Source organism: Ictidomys tridecemlineatus, chromosome 6, assembly GCF_052094955.1.
Source record: "Ictidomys tridecemlineatus isolate mIctTri1 chromosome 6, mIctTri1.hap1, whole genome shotgun sequence".
NCBI lineage: Eukaryota > Metazoa > Chordata > Mammalia > Rodentia > Sciuridae > Ictidomys > Ictidomys tridecemlineatus.
The window spans coordinates 94,961,646-94,984,687 of NC_135482.1; the positions used below are offsets into that span (position 1 = coordinate 94,961,646).

General features: G+C 36.6%; 1 protein-coding gene across 1 annotated transcript in view; it reads left to right on the forward strand.

Moving 5' to 3' along the window:
• The first annotated feature begins 719 nt into the window (after nt 1–719).
• Nucleotides 720–23,042, forward strand: part of Lrp6 (LDL receptor related protein 6) — a 167,543-nt gene continuing 145,220 nt past the window's right edge. Inside the window, exons 1-2 of the mRNA XM_078015223.1 lie at nt 720–1,047; nt 17,544–17,937. Of these exons, the coding sequence (XP_077871349.1) occupies nt 993–1,047; nt 17,544–17,937 (449 nt within the window). The 5' untranslated portion in view covers nt 720–992. The remainder of the gene's footprint in view (nt 1,048–17,543; nt 17,938–23,042) is intronic.

The following is a 23,042-nucleotide window of genomic DNA, read 5'->3' on the forward strand; positions in this document are numbered from 1 at the left end:
CTTTATCTTGGAATTTTATCTGCCAGTTTATAAACCTTTAGTCTTTGTCAGGATTAACTCTGGGGTTAAGTCTGTATTTCCAAAAACCCAGGATAAAATAAAAAATCTGTTTTGAGTTGGCGTTTCACCTGACCCACGTTTAAAGCTAGTGCAACCAGCATTTTTCTTTTTCTTTTAAGAAAAGAGATGCTTAAACCAATCTCCAACCCTGAAGACGGGATTCATCGCTGGTGACAGGATCCTCCGCTGCTCCTGAAGCACAGACACGCGGCTCGGCAGCAGTTGGTCCCCAGCCCCCGGCCCAGGTGACTGCCTGCGTGGACACAGAGCCCCACCTGGCTGCGCCGCCGCCCGCCGCACAAAGAGCGGGGCAGGCGGCGGCCGGGCCAAGCCGCAGAAAGTAGTCCCGACCACGCCGGCTCCAATGTTTTTCGACGTCGCTTCACGCCCTCCGCGGGGAGGGCCGGAGTCACCGGGCCGGGAAAGAATCCCATCGGAATGCGCCGCCGGGCGGCCTCTCCCCTCCAGGAGACCTCTGCTCACGCGGTACATCTCCCGTGGTCTCCAAGCACAAGCGTGCGCACGGGTCCCCACCTCTTTTCCAACCTGCGCAAGAGGCGGCGCTGAGGGAGGGGGCCGGCCGCGCGTAGGGAGACCTCGTCGGCGACCCTTGGAGGAGGCCGGGAGGCTGTATCCCTGCGCGCTGCGCGAGAGGAAGAGACTGAATGAGGAGCAGCGCGGGGGAAGTGGGGCGCCGGGGGAGGAGGCGGCGGGATGGGAGCAGACGCTGGCGTCGCGCGAGCCCGGGGCAGAGCGGCGCGATAGAGAGGGCGGCGGCGGCGCGCGCGGAGCCTTGACGTGCCCCTTTCTTTCTTCTCTCTCTGGAAAGCATGAGCGTGCAGACCTGCCGCTGCGGCGGCCGCCCGGGCTTCTCGCCTCCTCCTCTTCTGGCCGCCCCTCGCCGGTAAGAGTAGAGAACGCGAGAAGGGAAGATGGGGGCCGTCCTGAGGAGCCTCCTGGCCTGCAGTTTCTGTGTGCTCCTGAGAGGTGAGAAGAGTGGGGGGACCGGAAAGTTGGTGGGATTTTGGAAAGGGGGGTGGCCTTGTTTTGTGTGTTTGGGGGGAGGGGAGGGAAGAAGGGAGGGAGAAGACGGGGCAGAGAGCGAGGAGAGAGAGGCCTGGTGGTGGGGAAGGAGAGGGAGAGAAAGGGGCCCGGGAGAAGGGGCTGTGCGCACCGCCTGGCCACAATGCAGACCCCTGCCTGGGTTTCCAGAATGTCTGGACAAAGCTGAGCCTAGGTCTGGGCTGCTTGTCTTGGCAAACCCCTGGCACCCCATTCTATCGGAATGACTGAGTGTCTTGTGTACCTCTTTGCCTGGAGTTTCTAGGGAAAAGGGTCTTTGTACGTATTTTGGCTTTAAAAATGTTTGAGCCCACGGTGCTTAATGTTGGCTTCTCTCTCGAAGCTCTCACCTTTTCCATGTCTCTTAGATGAACTTTTAGAGCCCTCTTACTATTTTTCCGGACCTTGTTACAACTAATAATTGGCTTCCGTTTGGGGAATAATGATCCTGGGTGAGAGCACAGTTGGAAAGTGACTTCGAGGTTATAGGTCGAGCGTTTCAGCAATGGGAATCATCTGAGCTTCAGCCCATAATAAAATACAAACGTTGCCCTCGTAACCCCTGGTATTCAGGACTTGCCCCTATTTTCGGAGTATGCAATTGTACAGTTGGCACCAAGTAGGGAAGTCGTCCTTGTGTGACGAGGAGCCTATCCTGGGAACTAAATTATCATTTGCTGTGCACTCTTGGGGGACTGCTTGGCACTTTGGTAAATATTACAGACCTCCCTGGATAATTTGCTCTGGGAACCACTCAGGTTTAGTGCCTCTGTGATGTTTTGAATTGGACCGCAAAGCTGACACATATGCTTTGACTTTTATTTTGTGACAGTTTCTAAAGTATTTTGACTAGCTGGCAAGATTGTCCACAGGTCGTCTCAAGTCTGTTAAGAGTTGAAGTTGAGATGACACTGATGCTATCAAGCATTTACCAGTAGAAGAATTTAAGTGCTGCTTGATGCAGTGGCTTGTAGTTTTGGTTTTCTTAATTTTGCTTGTGTTCATAGTCAGTTTTTTTCAGGTATGGGATTTCAGGAAGCTTTGGAGATTTTTTTTTAGCCATTAATTTAACAAGCTAACTTTGTTAAATCCTCTAAAACTTAAGAAGTTTGTAGAACATGGTAATAAATCATCTGTGGTATAAATGTGACAGGTGTGTCATTTCTGTGTGTCTATATGTATTTTTGATGAGAGTGCCTTTTTTTTCAGAAGGAACGTTTACTTTTGCTGCTCTTCTGCACCATTATTATGTTTACATATTCTGCTTATACTTAATAATAATTATATCTTATAAGCATATTTTGAATTGTCTAGTTATATATATAAACTTAAGAAAGATAGTGCTTTAATTTTCATGGCAGAGTACTTAATTCAGTGTTAGGTACTTGAGGAATTTAATAAGTGTGTATTATTTTAGTACACCCTTCACTGAAAGATTTTGCTTTAGCTGTGAGAAAGAATTATATCTGATATAAGAATATGTATTTAAGACAGAAATTGATAGAAATTAAACAAATATGACACCAGTGGATTGTTAAGTCTAGGGGAAATTAAATCCATAACCTGCATACTTCTGGTTCCCCAGTTGTATTTCTTGGAGGGGAAGGGTGTGATATAAATGCTGTTTGTTTATTTTAACACCAGGTTTGAACCCAGATTTAAATTTGTTCATTACTTGAGTTTAGAGAAGTAGTTATATGTTTTGAAGTAATAAGAGCTGAAAGAGTTAATAGGAAGTCTCCTTTCTACTACCAAAGCTTTCAAAAGTGGAGCTCTTACTTTAGATGTAGCATAATAACCTTATAAAGTGGTCTTTATATTTAACAGTATTTAATGTGAGTACATATCATTTGAACTAAAACTCTTTTGATGTGAAAAATTTTTTATTCATTATTTATATTGTCGTGACTCCTTGATAGTGTGTGTCATCCTCTGTTTTGGTAGTGATACCTAGTCAACCTTGGACTCCAAGGAGAAAAATATTAATTTGTTTTAAGGTCATTTTTCTAAAGAGTTGGAGCTTTAACATTGGGTATGTGATGGGGTGTGAGACCCTTTGGGAAACCTGTTGTCCTGTAACCTTGTTTAATCAGTAGCTGAAAGCCAGGAAATACTATCATGATCCAGGCTGCATTCCTTTCTCCATCATCAGGTAGCAAAGTACAGTGGAAAAATTGAGGGATTTTAACACCAAAATCTTGATTTTTAAACCAAAGCTTCACCACTACTTAACTTTGTGGTTTTGGTCCATTCAGTTTCTCTGGGTCTCAAGTTTTTTTATTTGTGAAATGTGGGTGATGATAGATATATGTCTGCCTAATTTGCAGGATTATTTGACATATTAAGTAAATGAATTTAAAGTGCTTTACAAGTTTTTTTTTCCATCACAGAGCTGTGTCCCCAACTCTTTGTCATAATCTTTGATTATTTGTGGATGTAACCTGAACTGCTGGGGATTTGAGGTTTAATTTGTGATTGATTGATGAATTTTTAAAGGTAGATGGGATCTTGGTCATGCGAGTTTAACTACTTCATTCATAGGTGGGGAAAATGCAAGATTCAGAGATATTCATAATGTGGTCAAGATTTTACAGCGAATTAATGGTAGAGCAACGATTTATTATTCTTTCAGCAAATATGTATGAGATACCTACTATACAATAGCTTCTGGTATAGTGGTGAACAAAACAGACATGGTCCTTGTTCTGATGGACTCTGCAGTTTAGGTTGCCATTCTTATCATTCTTTTTTTCCATGAGAAAATACTATCTCTGCTTTTTGATAAGAATTATAAGTTTTGAAATACCATCAAAGTGTATATTTTAACCTTATTTGAGGAGGCTTTAGTTTTGTAAAAATTCTTTGCTGATTGCTTTTTTTTTTTTTTTTTTTGGTGGGCTGGTGGTAATGGTACTAGAATAAAGCAATAAAGCACTGTTGTCCAAACTTGTTTTTCTATACAAGTGATCTTTTTAAGGCCCCTTCCTGACTTTAAAATCAGATATTTTAATTTTTTTGGGAAGAAGAATGAATTTTGGAGTGGAAATCAAAAGAACAAAGTTATAGTTCTGTTTTTCCTTAGCTACTTTGTGACCTTGGATAAGTTACTGTCTTTGTTAGGGTAAGGAATCTGTAATTCATATTATCACATTAAGGGCTCTGAGAAATCCTGAAGTAAAAAGAGACCAGTTTTAGCTTTGTTTAATTTCATATTTCCCATATTTGACAATGAAAATTTTTATAAGTTCTTTTAACATGCCACTGGACTTCTGCTCCAAAAAATACACTTGGAGAGTGTCTCTGAAGGTAGTATGGTGCTGTAATAGTAGACATTCAATAAATGGTCACTATTAAGATGGCCACATTAAGAGAATAATGCTTAGAAAAGACTAGTAAAACATTTTAAGTGCCTGTTATGTTCCAGTAATTGTTTTTGGCAATAATTTTAGACCAGTGGTTTTTGAACTTCAAAAATTCTTCTGCAACGAAAACAAAAGCTCCATAAAATGCATTTACTTCTGATATTTTCTGTTTTGTTTTATATAAAATATGATGGCCAAACTTTTACTCTAAGGGGTAGCAATCCAGGGACACTGTACCATTGAACTATATCCCCAGTCCTTTTATTTTGAGACAGGGTCTAAGTTTGCTAAAACTCTGTTGCCTCAATCTCCTGAGCACCTGGGATTATTAGTGTGTGCCCTGTTAAAGCTGCATCTGAACAATGCTTTTTAAAAAAGGTGATGATTATTATGAATAAGCTAGAGATAGATAACTCAGTTAATTATAATACTTACTTAAAGGTTGAGTATGGTGGAGTCAGGCGTGTTGTAATGCACAACTGTAATCCTATCTGGGTAAAGAGGATTGTGAATTTGAGGCCAGTGTGGGCAATGCAGTGAGATTCCAGCTCAAAAAATAAAGTTAAGTATGGATAAAATCACTTTACCAAAACATTTTCTAAGTGAGAAATTATTTGGCATTGGGGCTTAAACTCAGGGGCACCTAACGGCTGAGTCACATCCCCAGCCCTTTTTTGTATTTTATTTAGAAATAGGGTCTCATTGAGTTGCTTAGGGTCTCCCTGAGTTGCTGAGGCTGACTTTGAACTAACAATCCTGTCTCAGTCTCCTGAGTTTCTGGGATTACAGGTATGTGCCACTGTGTCCAGTAGAAATTATTATTATTATTATTTCTTTTCTGATTTATTTATTTTTTAGTTGTAGTTGGACACAATACCATTTATTTATTTATTTATTTATTTATTTATTTATTTATTTATTTATTTATTTATGTGGTGCTAAGGATCTAACCCGTGACTTACAGGTGCTAGGTAAGCACTCCAAAACTGAGCTACAATCCCAGCCCTGGAAATTATTATTTTTTTTTATAAGAATTTAAAATTATTCTGGGACCTGGGTTGCAGCTCAGCTATAGAGTGCTGGCCTAGGACTTGTGAGGCACTGGGTTCAATCCTCAGCACCACATAAAAATAATGAATAACTAACTAAATAAATAAAGGTAAATATATATGTGTCCATCTACAACATATATATTTTTAAAAAAATTATTCCACACCAAGTAGGTTATGGGGCTAGGAGTCTTCCTCCTTATTGGAATGCTTTATTGTGAAGTATAATTTTAAATATGCTCATATATCCAACTTAAAAGATATTTTATAAGTCTAAGAAGGATGACAAGTGAACTTCATTACTATGCACTCTTAGCTGCGTGTTATGTGGTCTTTATTTGTAAATTTTTTGATTTATGCTAATGAAGAAATAGTTTTTAGATGGTAAAGTTTCTTTTTTTTAATATTTTTTTAGTTGTAGATGGACATAATATCTTTATTTATTTTTATGTGGTGCTGAGGATTGAACCCAGTGCCTCACATGTGCGAGGCGGGCACTCTACCACTGAGCTACAGCCCCAGCCCCAGAAAAATTTTTTTATAATAGTTTTTTTTACCCCTTCATATACTGCTGTGTACCAGAGCTTTGGACATATTGGATACTGTAAATTTTACACTTAAAGCATATAAAATATGTGAATATTTATAACATTTATACAGTCTTATTTGGAACTTTATTTTGAGTTATGTCTAAAATCATTGGTTAGACATAGTTAAGTTATATATTTATAACTATTAGAAAGATTTCTTACACAGGTTAGATATGGAAAACAGACTATTTAGAAAAAAAATCAATGTATTTATACTGAGGTTTGAAATTGAAGTGTGGATTATGTATTTTCTGGTTTTAGAATGTAACTATTGCATTAATAATAATATACTTATTCTCACATATAGTTAGCCTTCCAAATCAGTGTTCCACATCCATAGATTCAACCAACTGTTGATTGAAAATATTTGGGAAAAAAAAACTTTTTTTCTTGTCATTATTCCCTAAACAATACAATATTTACATAGGTGTTACATAAGATATGTTATAAATTATATTAGGTAGTATAAGTAATCTTGAGATGATTTAAAGTATTTCGAGGAATGCACTTAGGTTATATGCAAATACTACCCCATTAAGGGAAAACCTTCAGATTTTGGGGTCCAGGAGGATTGTTATTACTATTATTATTTGTGGTGCTGGAGATATATAATCTCTCTCACACATGCTAATAATAAGCAAGTGCTCTACCACTGAGCCATACCCCCAGTCCCTGTGGGGTAGACATGGGGTGGGGAGTGAGGTGAAAGGGAAGCATCTGGAACCAGTCCATCATAGATGTTGAGGAATGATTATACTTTTATCTTTTTTAGTTTTAAATGGACACAATACCTTTATTTTATTTGTTTCTATTTTTTATGTGGTGCTGGGGATTGAACCCAGTGCCTCATGTTAGCATTTGCTCTACCACTGAGCCACAACCCTGGACCCGTGATTATATTTTTTTAACCCGGTGTTTTGGAGATAAAAATCTATGTACCATAAAAATCTCCATTTTAAAGTATACAGTAGTTTTAGTATACTCACACGGTTGTACAGCTGTCACCACTGTCTTATTCCTGAACATTTTTAGCACCCTCCAGAAAACAAACAAACAAACAAAAACCAAAAAACAAACTGCACTCTAAAAATAACTCCATATGCCTCTTAGCATGACTTGTGGGGAAGGAGAGAAGCCTGACAAAACTTTGGTCAAGCCAAGATAATGAGTGAATAACAATAGCAATTGTGATGAACACTTCTTAGTTCCCCTGTTGCTTAAAACAAAATGTGTCACTATTAGGGATAGAACAAGAGTCACTGTGCAGTTGGTCTCATTAGACTTGGCCTGTAATGTTTATATTTGGTAGCAACAATAGTAATTTACTAGATAGGTCTTTAAAGTTTTGCTGAAAGCTTTTCAAGGACTTTTAGATTGGAGATTGGAGGGCTTTTTTTCTTTTCTTTCTCTCTCTCTCTCTCTCTCTCTCTCTCTCTCTCTCTCTCTCTCTCTGTGTGTGTGTGTGTGTGTGTGTGTGTGTGTGTGTGTGTAGATTGAACCCAAGGCCTTGTTCATGTGAGGCAAGTACTCTACCAACTGAGCTACATTCCTAGCCCTAGATTGGAGTTTTAAAACCCTCTTGAGGCTAGAGATGTGAGTCAGGAATTTACCTTCAGCTTTTACTTGTACCTGTAGATTTGAGTTATTTCCTGCCTTGTTGAGGTTTACAAAATATTCTAGGGTTTCTTGGCTCTCTAGGAAGTGAGCATTCTTAATTCATCCGTGAAGCTAGGAACTCTGTAAGCCATTTACCTGGACAAGTTTCCCAAAAGAGCTATAAGCATGGCTCATAAAATCAACTGTAGCTCCTTTAAAGTGTCTAGTCATATCAGATTAAAGGAGCAGCACTTTCAAATATCCAAAGTTATATAACAGTGTTTCCAACCAGAGGCAGACTCAGTGAACCTATGCAAATAACTATGTTGCTATGAGAAGAATACTTAATAATTGAGTTTTTGAATTCTGGAGGTGACAGGAGAAACTGAGAGATAAATGTTTGGTTTTCTTCATAAAACATAGTCTGCTTATATGACTATAGATAATTTCAGAGAAGAAAGAAAGGGGGTCCTTATATCCAGGAAATATAAAATTAAAATGAGCACTATTTTAAATAAAACCCATAATATTCCTTCAGCACTTTATTCAGTTCTACATAATTAACTCTTGTTCTCCTGGATCTGTGTTAGCAATCTCTTGAACTCTTCTACTTCTCTACTACTAGCTTTTTGGAAATCCTGACTCATAACACTGATGTGTTCTCATCTGTCTATATGATGCCATCAGAAGAAACCTGTGCGCTAGTGTAACTGGCAGTTCTTTTTCAATAATACTTTTTTTTTTTTTTAGAGACAAGTACTTTGACCTGTATACTTGCAGGTATGTTCAGAGTAAAACAAAACAAAAGTATCTGAACTGGATGAGGTGGTACATGCCAATACTCCCAGACTTTGGAAGCTAGGATCACAAGTTTGAGGACTTCTCAGCATTTTAGAGAGACCCTCAGCTTTTAGGGAGACCATGTCCCAAAATAAAAAAGACTGGGGATGTAACTCAGAGGAAAAGCACCAAAGGTTTAATCCCCAGTATTTGGAGGTAGTTTGTATGTGGGGGGTGAGGAGGCAATGACAGCAAAACAAAACACCCTCCAATAAAGCCTATCTGTAGATAACCAAAAGACTTCAAATAGTATAATTAATACATTGCTGATAATTTTAAAAGTGAAAGATCTAATTAGTGGTTGTTATTAAAAAAAAAAAAAACCACACAATTTTGATGTGGATGTTGGTATGAAAACCAACATCAAGTCAATCCTGAAAAGTTTTGACAAAATATCTATAAGCAATAATGATTAGCCTTATTTTAAAGAAAATTGCTATTACATGTAATTTATAAATATAACCTCAAGAAAATAATCCTAAAGATATGTAATGATCCTGAGTCATAGAAGGTTATAAATTTATCAAGCAGAATATATGTAGAATATAACAAGATCATTCTATTATAGAATAGAATATAATAAGATTCTACCAAGATTATCAAGTAAAAAGATTTAGTTTATAATAGGCCTTTAACATCTGTGTAATAAAATTTCATACATAAATATGAATTCTCAGTTGAGAACCACTGACCTAATGAGAAGATAGATTTTTCAAATTAAAGAAGTAGCCTGGTGCAGGGCACACACCTGTAATCCCAGCTTCTCTGGAGGCTGAGGAAAGAGAATTGCAAGTTATAGGCCAGTCTTGGCAATTTAGTGAGACCCTGTATCAAAATAAAAAAATAAAAAGGACTGGGGATGTAGTTCGGTGATAGAATGCCTCTGCGTTCAACCCCCTCTTCCTCTACAAAAACAAACAAACAAAAATTAAAGAAGTAAAATTGTGATCATGTTAACATTAAAACAAACAAACATGGAATTACTAAAGGCACTATACTGTTGTTTAATGTCAGGCAAAGTAGTATCAGGAATCTGATCAATAGAAGTATACATCTACAATGAGAGCATCACTAAATTTCTAGGAACTTCATGCCGGTATACAGTGTCTGAAATAATTCGTATTAATAACAGTCCACCTATATAGATTTAATTTAGGGAGGATAAGCATCTCTTTATTTGACAGTGCTTCCCATTCAGCTTATAATGTTTTGATCAAATAAACAATTAGTTTTAACTTCTGAGTTTTACAAGGTGAAAAAATAAATTCCTTGTGATTTCCAGGGGCCCTTGGAAAATCTCAGACAGTTGTTAGTATAAAAGACATTATTTAGGATTTGATTTGAAAAGGCAGAATGTCAAAAGTTCTCAGGAGATTTGAGTGTTTAAATAAAAGCATGGGTTGATGAGAAAAACTATTTGACTACATTTTAATCTAAGTGACAAAAAGATGTTTAAAAGTAAACAGGAAGTAACATAATGGTAAGGAATCTTAGCTCTTTGGAAAGGAGTATCAGAGTAAAATCAAAAACTTATCTGTAGGTGACAAAATACTCCAAATGGTATGATTAATCTGTTATTGATTATTTTAAAAGTGAAATAGCTAGAGTGCTTATTACAAAAAGTAATGCATTTATTGACAAGGATGTTTGGTGTTTTTTGTGGCATGCAAACCAAAATCAAGTCAATTCAAAAAAATGAGAAGACGTTGTTTTTTGAATAATCAAAGACATAACAAAGTCAATATTAAGTTCAAGAAATTCTGGTAAAACAGTCTTATGTCTTCCAGGGAGATTATTATTCAGAATGCAAAGACAAACCTTTTATAACCTCTTTATTAGAGCAGATCAATAATCCAGGAAAATTTGTTGCTTTATTATTTTTTTAGTTGTAGTTGGATACAATATCTTTAATTAATTAATTAATTTTTATGTGGTGCTGAGGCTTGAACGCAGGATCTCTCCTGTGGTAGACAAGTGCTCTACTGCTGAGCCACAACCGCAGCCCCAATTTGTTGCTGTTAATAGAGCAAACCCAACTCTAATTTTGTATAAAGATATTAAAGTACATTTAAGAAAATCTTGTAAATCTAGGAAATCTTAGCTGGCCTTGACCACAACAAATATAGTTTCTTTTTCATGAATTTAAAATACTTATATCCATTCAGGTTTTGTCCTATGTTTTCTTCTTTCTCATTTTGAAACAGTTAAGTCATTTATGAGAAAACTTTTCTTTTTCATTAATAAAAACTCATCCTACATACCTTGCATACAAAGTTATTTTCCTTTCTGTACTATAGAGTCTCATTTACATGTAAGATTATAACTCAGTATAATTATAGTAACTGCTGTTTTACACAGAAAGCTATGAGGTGGATGGATAATTTTGAAACTGTCCCACACCAGCATTTTGTAGTAGACTAGCAGAGCTTATGGGATAATACAACTTTTGACAGTACAACATCTTATTGTGGCAAAACTGAATATGTTCTTCTTTTTAATTTTTTTTTCATTTTTTAGGTAGACACCATATCTTTATTTTTATGTAGTGCTGAGGATTGAACCCAGTGCCTCATGCATGCTAGGTGAGCACTCTACCACTGTGGCACAATCCCAGCCCCTGAGTATGTTCTTTAATAAACTTAAATATATATATAGCTTCTCTGTAGCATAAAAATACAAGGCAGAAAACTGTATAAACTTGAAATGATCCGGATATTTAACGAATATCCATGAACTAACTTTGCACAAGTCAGGTTTTAAGTCACCGAAGATTTTCGAATTTGTCTTCAAGTTCGCTTATTAAGAACCTAATTATTTTTTTAAATTTTTATTTAAAAAAATTTTTTTCTAATTAGTTATACACGACAACAGAATGCATTTTGTTTCATGGTACACAAATGAAGCATAACTTTTCATTTCTCTTCTTGTAGATGATGTAGAGTCACAACATTTGTGCAGTCATACATGTACCTAGAGAGTGATGTCCTTCTCATTCCACCATCTTTCCTACCTTCATACCCAGTCCCTTTCCTCCCTCCCCTTTGCCCAGTCCAAAGTTCCTCCATTCTACCCATATTCCTTCCCCCCCATAATAGATCAGCATCCACTTATCAGAGAAAACTTTTGGGTCTTTGGATTTTTGGGATTGGCTCACTTCGCTTAGCATTATATTCTTCTACTCCATCCATTTACCTGCAAATGCCATAATTTTATTCTCTCTTTTTTTAAAAAAATATTTTTTAGTTGTTTATGGACACAATACCTTTATTTTATTTACTTATTTTTATGTAGTGCTGAGGGTAGAAACCAGTGCCTCACATGTGCTGGGCAAGTGCTTTATCAGTGAGCCACAACCTTAGCCCCTTTATTCTCTTTTAATGCTGAGTAATATTCCATTGTGTGTATATACCACAGAAAAACCTAATTACTTTTGAAATAAAGTTTGTCAGATTAATGATTCAGTTTAGCTTAAAACAAATGGAGATGTAATGCTAGCATAGTCAGGCAAGCTGTGAAAATTTGGTAAAAACATACCCAAGTAAAATAAAGATGTATGTTTGTGTTATTAGACATTTAAAAAATTAAACAAGCAATTTATCAGTGTGGTCATAGGACATGATGTATTTTCAGTTTACATGTTGAAAATATGTATGATCCAGATTATAAAAGAAATTTAGAGTCCTCATAGTGGAGGGCTGAGGTATGGAGGCTTTCTATTTTCGGCAAGGGGAATCAGAAAGCTTTTTATTTGGATCAAATATGAGTATGTATTAGACATAGAAAAAGAAAGGGAAAGTATTAAGATCATTTACTATTGGGGTAGTTTAGGTATAAGATCATGAAGGTCTAGAGTAGCATAGTGGTTCTAAAAATGGAGAAGAGGCACATTTAAAGAAGAGGCACATGGTAAAGAAGAATCAACAAGATGGTAACTGGCAGACTGGGGGAAAGGAATGAGGCAAAGATGGCTCTAAGGGACACCAATAAGATCTGGAGAATTGTACTGTTGGCTGATGAAAAATTTTTGGAAAGAAAGATCATGAATTTAAATAAATGGGAAGAAGATTGGCCCAAAAGAAGTTGTAGGCATAGAACTTAAGATTTAACTAGAGATGATTTGGAAATTAGCTGCATAAAGTTGTTTGTTGACCAGGTGAACTTGATAGTTTTTCATACTCTGTCATTTGGAGAACCAACAGAGAAATCTTAAAATGCTATATATGGAAAGGAGGAAGGTTTAAACCCAAAAGTAAACAAACAATAATGATTGCATAGTAAAAACAGAACATTTTACTTCAGGTAAGGATATGGCCAACAGTGTTGAATGTTGCAAAGAAGTCAAGAAAAAGAACTAAGGGGAAAAAACCCCAAAACGTTGGATTTGGTTATGAAGGCTTAGAGAAAACAGTTTCAGCTGAGTGATGTGTAGGAAGTTAGACTAAGGGAATTTATAGCTAAAAGTACATACCAGTGTTATGAAATTTTTTTGGTTAAGAGAAATACAGTTATTCGCTTGATGGTAACAGGGTAGGATGTTTACGGCAAAATTATTGATAACAGGTCCTCCATGAGCTGTTGAAGGTATAAGAAATACTAAACAACTGATAGAGCAAAGTTTCAGAGAGGAGATAGCCGAAATTTTTACTGTTGTCTTAGAAAGAGTAACTGGCCTTTGAAAATGATAACAAAGTAAGGGAGGTTAGGGAGAGATACAAAAAGTTTTTGAGAGGTATAAATTAAGATGTTGAAGATGTTTGACATTTATCTTTCTTCTTGCTTCATTGAGATTATGTGATCATCTGAGAATAAAGTATTTAAGACATGAAATTTGTCTGCAGGAGTGCAGAAAAGTTTGAAAAGGCTGCTACAGGATGTTTGGTAGGAGTTTAATAAAGGAGAACTAAAGATTCTTGAGCATCCATGAGTATTTGGTAAAGAGGTATATGATTGATTATTTGGGTTGTTTTAGGAATTCAGGAAATAGTGTTCTGGAATGGAAGGCTTTGAGTACATTGCACATATATGCTACAATCGGGGCAGGTGTGTGTGGATCCAACTTCCTATGTAGTAGATAAAAATAACATTACAGATCAAATTATATCTTTCAGTTATCCTAGTTTATTCTGAAAAGATATTGGTGGTGATATGTAGAAAGTGTTCAAGCATCAGAGAAATGATTGTACAAGATGTACTTGGGTTTCCTTTTAATAGTGTATGGGTTTATAGTCCTTTAGTAACTAGTACCTTGCTTCCTGCTTTTTTCTTTTTGGTACTTAGAAGTTTTGTGAGTCAACTTTAAATAACCAGGATTATTCTTTGATTTAGTAGACCAAAGTTTAGTGGAAATATTAATATTTGACTTGAAAGTTAGAAAGACATCTGGCTACCATCTAATATCATGTTCAGATTTGGTATATGAACACCCTTCCTAAGTTAGTGCCATAAATTAAGAGTCCAATAAATATTTGATTATTATCATTCTTGGATGTTAAAGTTAAGTGCACTGGGGCTATTTCTTGTTCCTCTCTAGGACTGAGCATTGTACCCCTCACTAATAGGAACTTTTCCCCTTTATGTTTATATTTGGCCTAAGCTAAGAGGAGTTCAATATAAGATAATGTGGGCACTAAAAGATAATGTAGGCGGCACTATCAGGACTGATAAATCAGCGTGATGTTTAAAGGCCTGAAATGAATTAAAAGTGAATTTTTTAAAAAAATGTTTTTAGTTGTTGATGGACCTTTATTTTATTTATTTATATGTGGTGCTGAGAATTGAACCCAGTGCCTCACACATGCTAGGCAAATGCTCTACCACTAAGCCACAATCACAACCCCAAAAGTGAATCCTTATTAAGAAAATTTATAGTTTTGCCAGTAGCTACAGCAGAATATGCAGCAGAATACACAGAAAAGATTCTTAGTCACTTTTGAAGAAAAAGTTATCTTCCAACTTTTTTTGGGGGGGGTGTGGGGTACTGGGGATTGGACTCAGGGGCACTTGACCACTGAATCACATCCCCAGCCCTATTTTGTATTTTATTTAGAGACAGGGTCTCACTGAGTTGCTTAGCACCTCACTGTTGCTGAGGCTGGCTTTGAACTCCTGATTCTTCTGCCTCCACCTCCTGAGCCGTGGGTTTACAGGTGTGTGCCACCACGCCGAGCTTCCTATTTGCTTTTGAATCAGAAAATTGGATTTAAGCTTGATTAAAAGAGGATTTTGTTGTATTTGTAGATGAACAGAGTGCATATTCATAACTTCATTTGGCAGGTACAATCCATGGACTGACCTAAACATCACTATTTTTCTTTATACTTTTGTGAGCACTTTAATATTTTGGAATTACAGTAGTTTCTTTAAAAAGAGGAAATGGTTACTTTTAAATAGTAGTTGGACTTGGCTTTGGAAGTATAGCTTTAGAGTTTTAGTAATTATGAAAGGAGTTCATGTAGATTATTGCATCATAATTCTGGTCTTAGTCTTTATTCCATTTTTTATTCCAATCTCTAGATTGCTATTTAATATCACCACTAAACGCATTTGGTTATTTAAATTCACATTTAAGTGAATTAGTATCTATAAAGTTAAAAGTATAACTTGTTAGCTACATTTATTTTTTATTTTAATTTTTAGTTGTAGGTGGACACAATACCTTGATTTTATTTATTTATATGTGGTGCTGAGGATCAAACCCAGGGCTCATACATGCTAGACGAGTGCCGCACTGGTGAGCCACAACCCCAGCCCTATTAGCTACATTTTAAATACACCATAGTAACATGTGGCTGGTGGTACTGCATTGCCCCAGTCCAGATAACATTTCTGTCATTAGGGACAGTTCTGTTGGACAATGGTACTCTGGATTTTTAATTGCTACTTGGTACCAGGGAAGTATATGTCAGAAATTTGGAATAGATATTTTAAAAAATTCCACAAAACCATAGAATTAATGCTACTTTAATCCTTAAATAGCTTCAACTTTCTCAAAATTAAATGTTATTTCTTTAAGATAGTTTAAATTTTTTTTAGTTGTAAATGGACACAATATCTTTATTTTATCTATCTATCTGTTTGTTTATGTGATGCTGAGGATTGAACCCAGTGCCTCACATGTGCTTGGCAAGCACTGTATCACTGAGCTACAACGTCAACTCTTAAGATGAGTTTAATATTTAGTTTTGGTATCAGTCATTCTGATAGTATAGAGTAGAGTAAAATAGGTTAAAATCTGGCTCTGCTGAACTTTTTATTTAACATTTTTCAGGTATAATTGTTATACCATAAATTGTACTTATATTAAGTATAAAATTTAATAAGTTTTTTTGGGGGGTGGTGTCAGTCTTTATTGTAGGGTTCCCACTGAGCCCAGCACTGGAATGGAGTGCTCCTGTCCTTGGTTGGAGCTGGGGAGTTCTGGAGTCCTGTTGTCCCCTGGCACTCAAACATTGGGAGGGAGTAGGGGTCACTTGGGAGCAGTGAAGGGGTCAGTCTGCAGGTGAGCAGGTGAGTGGGTGGGCCCCCTTCTACCACAAAGAGGTCTGAGGTATCACTGTTCTGCTCTTGACTCATGAAGAAATAACCATGGAAACTCAGGGGCAACCACATAGCACTGGCTTCAGACAAGCAAAATTTAATAAGTTTAACATGTATACATCTCTGGAACTATCATCATAATAGAGATAACAAGTCATCACCCACAAAAATTTTCTCATGCTCTTTTATAATTCCTACCTTTCATTCTTTTCCAACTCTTCTCCTCATCTCACCTTAAGACATTCAATGATTGGCTTTCTGTTATAATAGATTGGTTTGCATTTTCTAGGATTTTATATAAATTGGAGTCACATAAACTATACTTTTCTTTTTGTACCAGGGATTGAAGATAGAGGGTGCTTAACCACTGAGCCACATCCCTATCCCCTTTTATAAAAAAATATTTTATCCGGCTAGGGCTCAGTGGTAGAACACTTGCCTAGCATGTGTGAGGCACTAGGCTTAATTCTCAGCACCACATATAAACAAATAAATAAATAAAGGTCTATCAATAACTAATAAAAATATTTTAAAAAAGATTTCATCTAGAAACAGAGTCTCACTGAACTCAGTATACCTTTGGTAAGTTGCTCAGGCTAGCTTTGAAATCGTGATCCTCCTGCCTCAGCCTCCTGAGCCACTGTGTGCACCACTGAGCCTGTCTAAAATATACTTTTTTTTGATCTGGCTTCTCTGTTATTTTGAGACTAATTCATTTTTTAAAAAATATTTATTTTTAGTCGTAGTTGGACACAACACCTTTATTTATTGTTATGTGGTGCTAAGGATCGAACCCAGGGTCTTGCACATGCTAGGCGAGAGCTCTACCGCTGAGCCACAACCCCAGCTCGAGACTAATTCATTTTGATGTACATGTACATTACTTTTTATTCTATGATATATTACAATTTGTTCATTCATTAATTTGTTGATCATATTCCAGTTTAGGTTACAAATAAATTGCTAAGAACATTTATATACAAGTCTTTGTATGATATATATTTTTATCTCTTTGAGTTAAAACCTAGGTATATGATGGCTGGATCATATGGCAGGTTGTGTATTTAAGGAAAGTTGGTAGTTTAAGAAATTACCAACTGTTTTCCAAAGTGGCTGTACTGTTTTATATTCCCATCAGTGTTTCAGTAGCACAGTATCCTTGCTTATATTTGGTATGGCTAAGCTTTTAAATTTTATCTCACAGACTGTTTCCTTAAAAAAAAAAAAAAAAGACTATTCTAGTAGAATTGATTTCACCTTGTTGTTTTGGTTTTAAAGTGATGTAAAAATAAAATTTGCATGAAAGGATTTTAGGTATTGCCCTTGTCTGTTTACCCTTTCTAAATTTTTTATGGTATTTGCCACTAATGCTGATTTGAAACCTAGTTTATAAGAACCAATACGTTTTCTTCCCTTTTTACTTACATGTTTGTCTCATTTTGTTCCAGCGGCCCCTTTGTTGCTTTATGCAAACAGACGGGACTTGCGATTGGTTGATGCTACAAATGGCAAAGAGAATGCTACAATTGTAGTTGGAGGTTTGGAGGATGCAGCTGCGGTGGACTTTGTGTTTGGTCATGGCTTGATCTACTGGAGTGATGTCAGCGAAGAAGCCATTAAACGAACAGAATTTAATAAAACTGAGAGTGTACAGAATGTTGTTGTTTCTGGATTATTGTCCCCTGATGGGCTGGCATGTGATTGGCTTGGAGAAAAATTATACTGGACAGATTCTGAAACTAATCGGATTGAAGTTTCTAATTTAGATGGATCTTTACGAAAAGTTTTATTTTGGCAAGAGTTGGATCAACCCAGAGCTATTGCCTTAGATCCTTCAAGTGGGTAAGTTTTTGTATATTGTTCAAAGGTCATTCATTGTATCTCTTTTTCCTGGTTTCTCCTCTCACACACCCCTCACTGCCAAATGAAAAGAAAGATAAAATAGGAAGTTGAGAATCTTTAGGTTTTCCCCAGTGTAGTCTTTCTTGTTTTCTCTCTTTCTTTTCCTTTTTTTTTTTTTTTTTTTTTAAGAAAAAGGACAAAGAAGTTTTATTGCTCTGCTAGCAAAGGAGAAAGTTGGGGGACTCCTGTCCCAGAGACTGTGATTCTGCCCAACAGGGGAACAGGGGTTCTTCAAAGCGGTGGTTTAAAGGCTACATTCCACCTGTTCTCTCCAGAATTGTAATTTATTTGTTAATTTGGGAGATAGTAATTTCTGAAATCTTCTAGTGCCATACCCAAAGTCTGAATTATTTTGTTTCTGTGGTTGACGTGCTCAAGAACAGATAACTGCCTAGGATGGGGAAAAAAGGTAATCTGATTTCCCCCAGATAGGGAGGGGGAGGGAGACATCAAGATCAAGTCACAATGGGCTGGAGTTGTAGCTCAGTGGTAGATTGCCTGCCTGGCTTGTGTGAGGCCCTGGGTTTGATCCTCAGCAATGCATATAAATAAATAAATAATCAATCCATTGACAACTAAAAAATATTAAAAAAAAAAAAGTCATAGTGGCAGAGCAGCAAGGGCTACATTCAAAGCATGAAGTGGACCTCTGTTATATTTCTCCATTGCCAATGTCTAATTCTGTTTCTTTGGAAAAGTGGGTGACAACATCTCCAAGTTGCTTCTTGCTGAGAGAGGGTAAAGTTGTGGGAGGGGAAGTGACCTGAAGTGCTTGTTCTCTGTCAGGTGGGGCATGGACAGTTAAGGATATTCAGCTTCAGGGCAGTTCAGAGGTCTGTGGTGACTGGACAAGTCATACATAAGGCAGGGGTCATGTTGAAATTTTTCAGGCAAGATTTGTGAAAACCTATGGTTGCATACAAACCCCAAAGAGGCTTAAACCAGGAAGCAGAGAGAGCTTTCAGTTCATTTTAAAAAGTATATTTTGTTTTGAGATAGGGTCTCACTAAGCTGCTGAGGCCAGGCTCAAAATTGCAATCCTCCTTGCATCATCAGCCTCCCTAGTTGCTGGATTACAGGATTGTGCTGCCATACTCCGTTTAAGTAGTCTTGAACATGGGAAGCTATATACTTAGAGTAAGATGTCTGGGGGCTGGGGACGTGGCTCAAAGGTAAGGTGTTGTCTGGCATGCATGGGGTGCTGGGTTCGATCCTCAGCACCACATAAAAATAAAATAAAGATGTTGTGTCCACCGAAAACTGAAAAATAAATATTAAAAAATTCTCTCTCTTTCTCTCTTCTCTCTCTCTTTAAAAAAAAGATGTTCTGTAAATACATTTATGCTTCTAACAGCATAAAAGTATTATGAAATAGCCATGTTTATAGTTCTTGCTTTTCTTCTGCATTTACTTTTTGTAATTATGAGAGGATAATTAGAAGGGAGAGGAGGGAATGGTGGCTTAACAAGACTTTTATTTGATACTTTAAGATGAGATTAAAAAAATTTACAGATTTTATAACTTTATTTAACAATTATATAGTCATAATATTTTGTAATACTAATGTTTTATATTAAACTTGAAACACTATTTAAAAAAATTTTTTAGTTGTAGATTGACAAAATATCTTTATTTAATTTTATGTGGTGCTAAGAATTGAACACAGGGCCTCTCACATGCTAGGCAAACTCTTGTCACTGAGCTACAATCCCAGCCCTGAAATACCATTTAATATATCAGTGTTGAATTAAAACATTTAGTTATTGAATAACTCATCCCAGTCAGTACATGTATATTTGCAGTAAGAATATTTGTTTTTTAGTTTTAGGTTGGTATAATATCTTTATTTTATATTTACGAGGATCAAACCCAGTGCCTCATGCATACTAGGCGAGCACTCTACCACTGAGCCACAATCCCAGTCCTTAATACTTTTTTTTAAACTTAAGTGTGTTGGAATACTTTAAAACTCATTTATAGAAGAGAGTGTATTAATTTTATGTACTCATGTAGAACTCGGAGAAAATGAAAGGAAGGGTTGTATATGTTCCTTTATTTTATTTCTGCCCTGATTTGGTGATGAAGGTTTAAGATGATGCCATTATGTTGGAAAATGAAAAAATTCCTTTGATTATAAAGGATAAGATAACATGGTAGTATTACAATGAAATTTTAGGGTTAGATGTTTGAGAAAGCACAGATAGATACATATTTTAAAGAGGAATTTAAGGGGCACATGTTGAAGTCAGATAGTGCTCTTAAAGCACCAGAAAGGACCTGGGAGTTCTGGATGCCTGTGCCAACCCCCACCCACCTGCAGCCTCCATTCTCTCCCCACACACCCATCTCCACCCCAACACCACAGAGGCAAGGAAGTACCACCTGATCTGGGGAAAGTAATCTGTTTGAACAATTCCTGAATGTAGGTGTATATAGGAATCCAGCGCAGATGACAGTAACTGAGACTGCCAAGATGGGGTCTCCTTATGGTGCCTACACTGGTCTTCTGTATTCAAGTGATGTTCCTGCCTCATCCTCATTAGTGGATGGAACAACAGGCACATACAACTGCATCCAACTTAATTTTAAACTACAAATAAAAATCATATTCAACAGATACTTTTGAAATTTAATATTCAATTGAACCTCAATGACTCTTCTTGGAGTACAGCATAAATATGAACCATAAGTTTACATTTTGTCTGTTCCAGTGTTTTACTTCCAGCTTTGTTGATGTATATCTGATGAATAAAAATTGTATATTTTTACCATGTTAAAAAAAAAAAGCACCAGAAAGTATTGTAATGGCTGAGGTAGTAGCAAGAGGGTTGGACATTCTCAGAGGTTGTGATCAAAGAATTTGGTTATTGAGAACTTTTTAGATTTTTTAAATATATTTATTTATTTATTTTTTATGTGATGCTGAGGATTGAACCCAGCACCTCACATGTGCGAGACAAGCACTCTACCGCTGAGCTATAACCCCAGCCCCAAGATATTTTTGAGAAATGTAATTTGTGTTGTGCTAACAGAGTTTGTAAGTCTAAGGGAATGTTGAAATATTTCTGAGGTTATTTCTTTGTAGAACACAGTAAGATTTGGTGCTTTTAGTGGTCGGAAAAGAGTACTTTGGTGAAAAGACAAATAGTACCTTTTTTTCTTTCTTGATTAATTCAGTATTATCGAAATTCACCTATATATCTGTTATATGGTTAATGTGTTCAGACCTCTGTATTTTGTACTCTGATTGGGGAGAGGTGGATATATCTTTAAGATTTACTGTATATTTAAGGACAAAAAACTTGGAGGAGACAAGTTTTTCTTCTTCTTCTTTTTTTTTTTGTGGTACCAGGGATTGAATCGAGGGACACTTAACCACCGAGCTACATCCTCAGCCTTTTTTATTTTGAGACAGGATCTCATCAAGTTGTTGAGGCTGGCCTTCAATTTTCAATCTTCCTGCTCAGCCTCTTGAGCTTCTGGGATTACAGGCATGCACCACTGTGCCTGATGCAACTTTTTCTTCTTTAAAGCATGTTTATTTGCATTATGTTGTATGTGTGTGCAGAAGGGAAGGAAGTTAAAGGAATTAGAAGACCTACTACAGCCCATGCCTTGCAGGCCTGATTCCTGTAATTCTGGATAGCATCTTGATCATTTCCATAAGGGGTTATAAGTACGTGATAGTACATATCATTTATATATATATATATATATGTATATATATATATATACACACAGACACATATGCACTATATATGTATATATAATATTATATAAATTTATTTTGAATATTCAGGATTTTAATAATTTAATGAGTAAATTGATCATTATCATTTTATTTGCTAAAATGAATGAACTTTACTACCGGTCTGATAAGTGGCTTAGAAAATAAGTTTGCCACCAGGTACAAAAGCATATGCCTATAATCCCAGTGACCCTTGAGGCTAGGGCAGACAGATTGCAAATTCGTGGCCAACCTCAGCAATTTAATGAGACCCTCTCTCAAAATAAAAAGGTCTGTGTTGTAGCTCAGTGCTAGAGTGCCCCCGGGTTCAATCCCCAGTACCAAAACCAAAAAGAAATGAAGTTTACCATATTATTAGAGGCTTTAATAAATCCATATTCCTTCTCAGTATTGAATAAGATTTCAAAGACTCAGCTCTGATATATTACTGAAAAAGTCAATAATGTACTGCAGTTGGGCATGGTGGCACATGCCTGTAGTACCAGCAACTTGGGAGGCTGAGACTGGAGGATCACAAGTTCAAGACCAGCCTTAGCAACATAAGGAGGGTCTAAGCACCCTGTCACAAAATAAACAATTGAAAAGGGTTGGGGATGGGGCTGGGGTTGCAGCTCAATGGTAAAGTGCTTGCCTAACATATGCAGGGCTCTGGGTTTGATCCTCAGTGCCACATAAAAATAAATAAGTAAAATAAAGGTATTGTGTTCAACTGCAATTAAAAATATAAAAATAAAATATTTTTAAAAAAAGGGTTTGGGATGTAGCTCAGTGGTAAAGTGCCCCTGGGTGTGATCCCCAGTACCTGCCCCCTGAAGTAGTTCATTTATACAAATAGTGTTATTGTTTCTAAATAAATTCAGTGAAGAATATTTTTTCCTCTGAGAACTAAAAGTTTGATAAAAACATCAAGTGAAATTATTATTATTATTTTATTCTAATTAGTTATACATGATAGTAAAATGCATTTCTTTTTCTTTTTTTTTTCTTTTCTTTTCTTTTTTTTTTTTGGGTACCAGGGGCACTCGATTGAATTCAGGGGCATTTGACCACCAAGTCACAACCCCAGCCCCATTTTTGTTTTGTATTTTATTTAGAGACAGGTCATACTGAGTTGCTTAGAACCTCACTTTTTGCTGAGGCTGGCTTTGAACTCGTGATTGTTCTACTTCAGCCTCTTGAGCTACTGGGATTAAGGTTTGCACCACTGTGCCTGGCGTAGAATGCATTTTGATACATCATACATAAATGGAGTATAACTTCTCGTTCTTCTGGTTGTATATGATGTAGAATCACAATG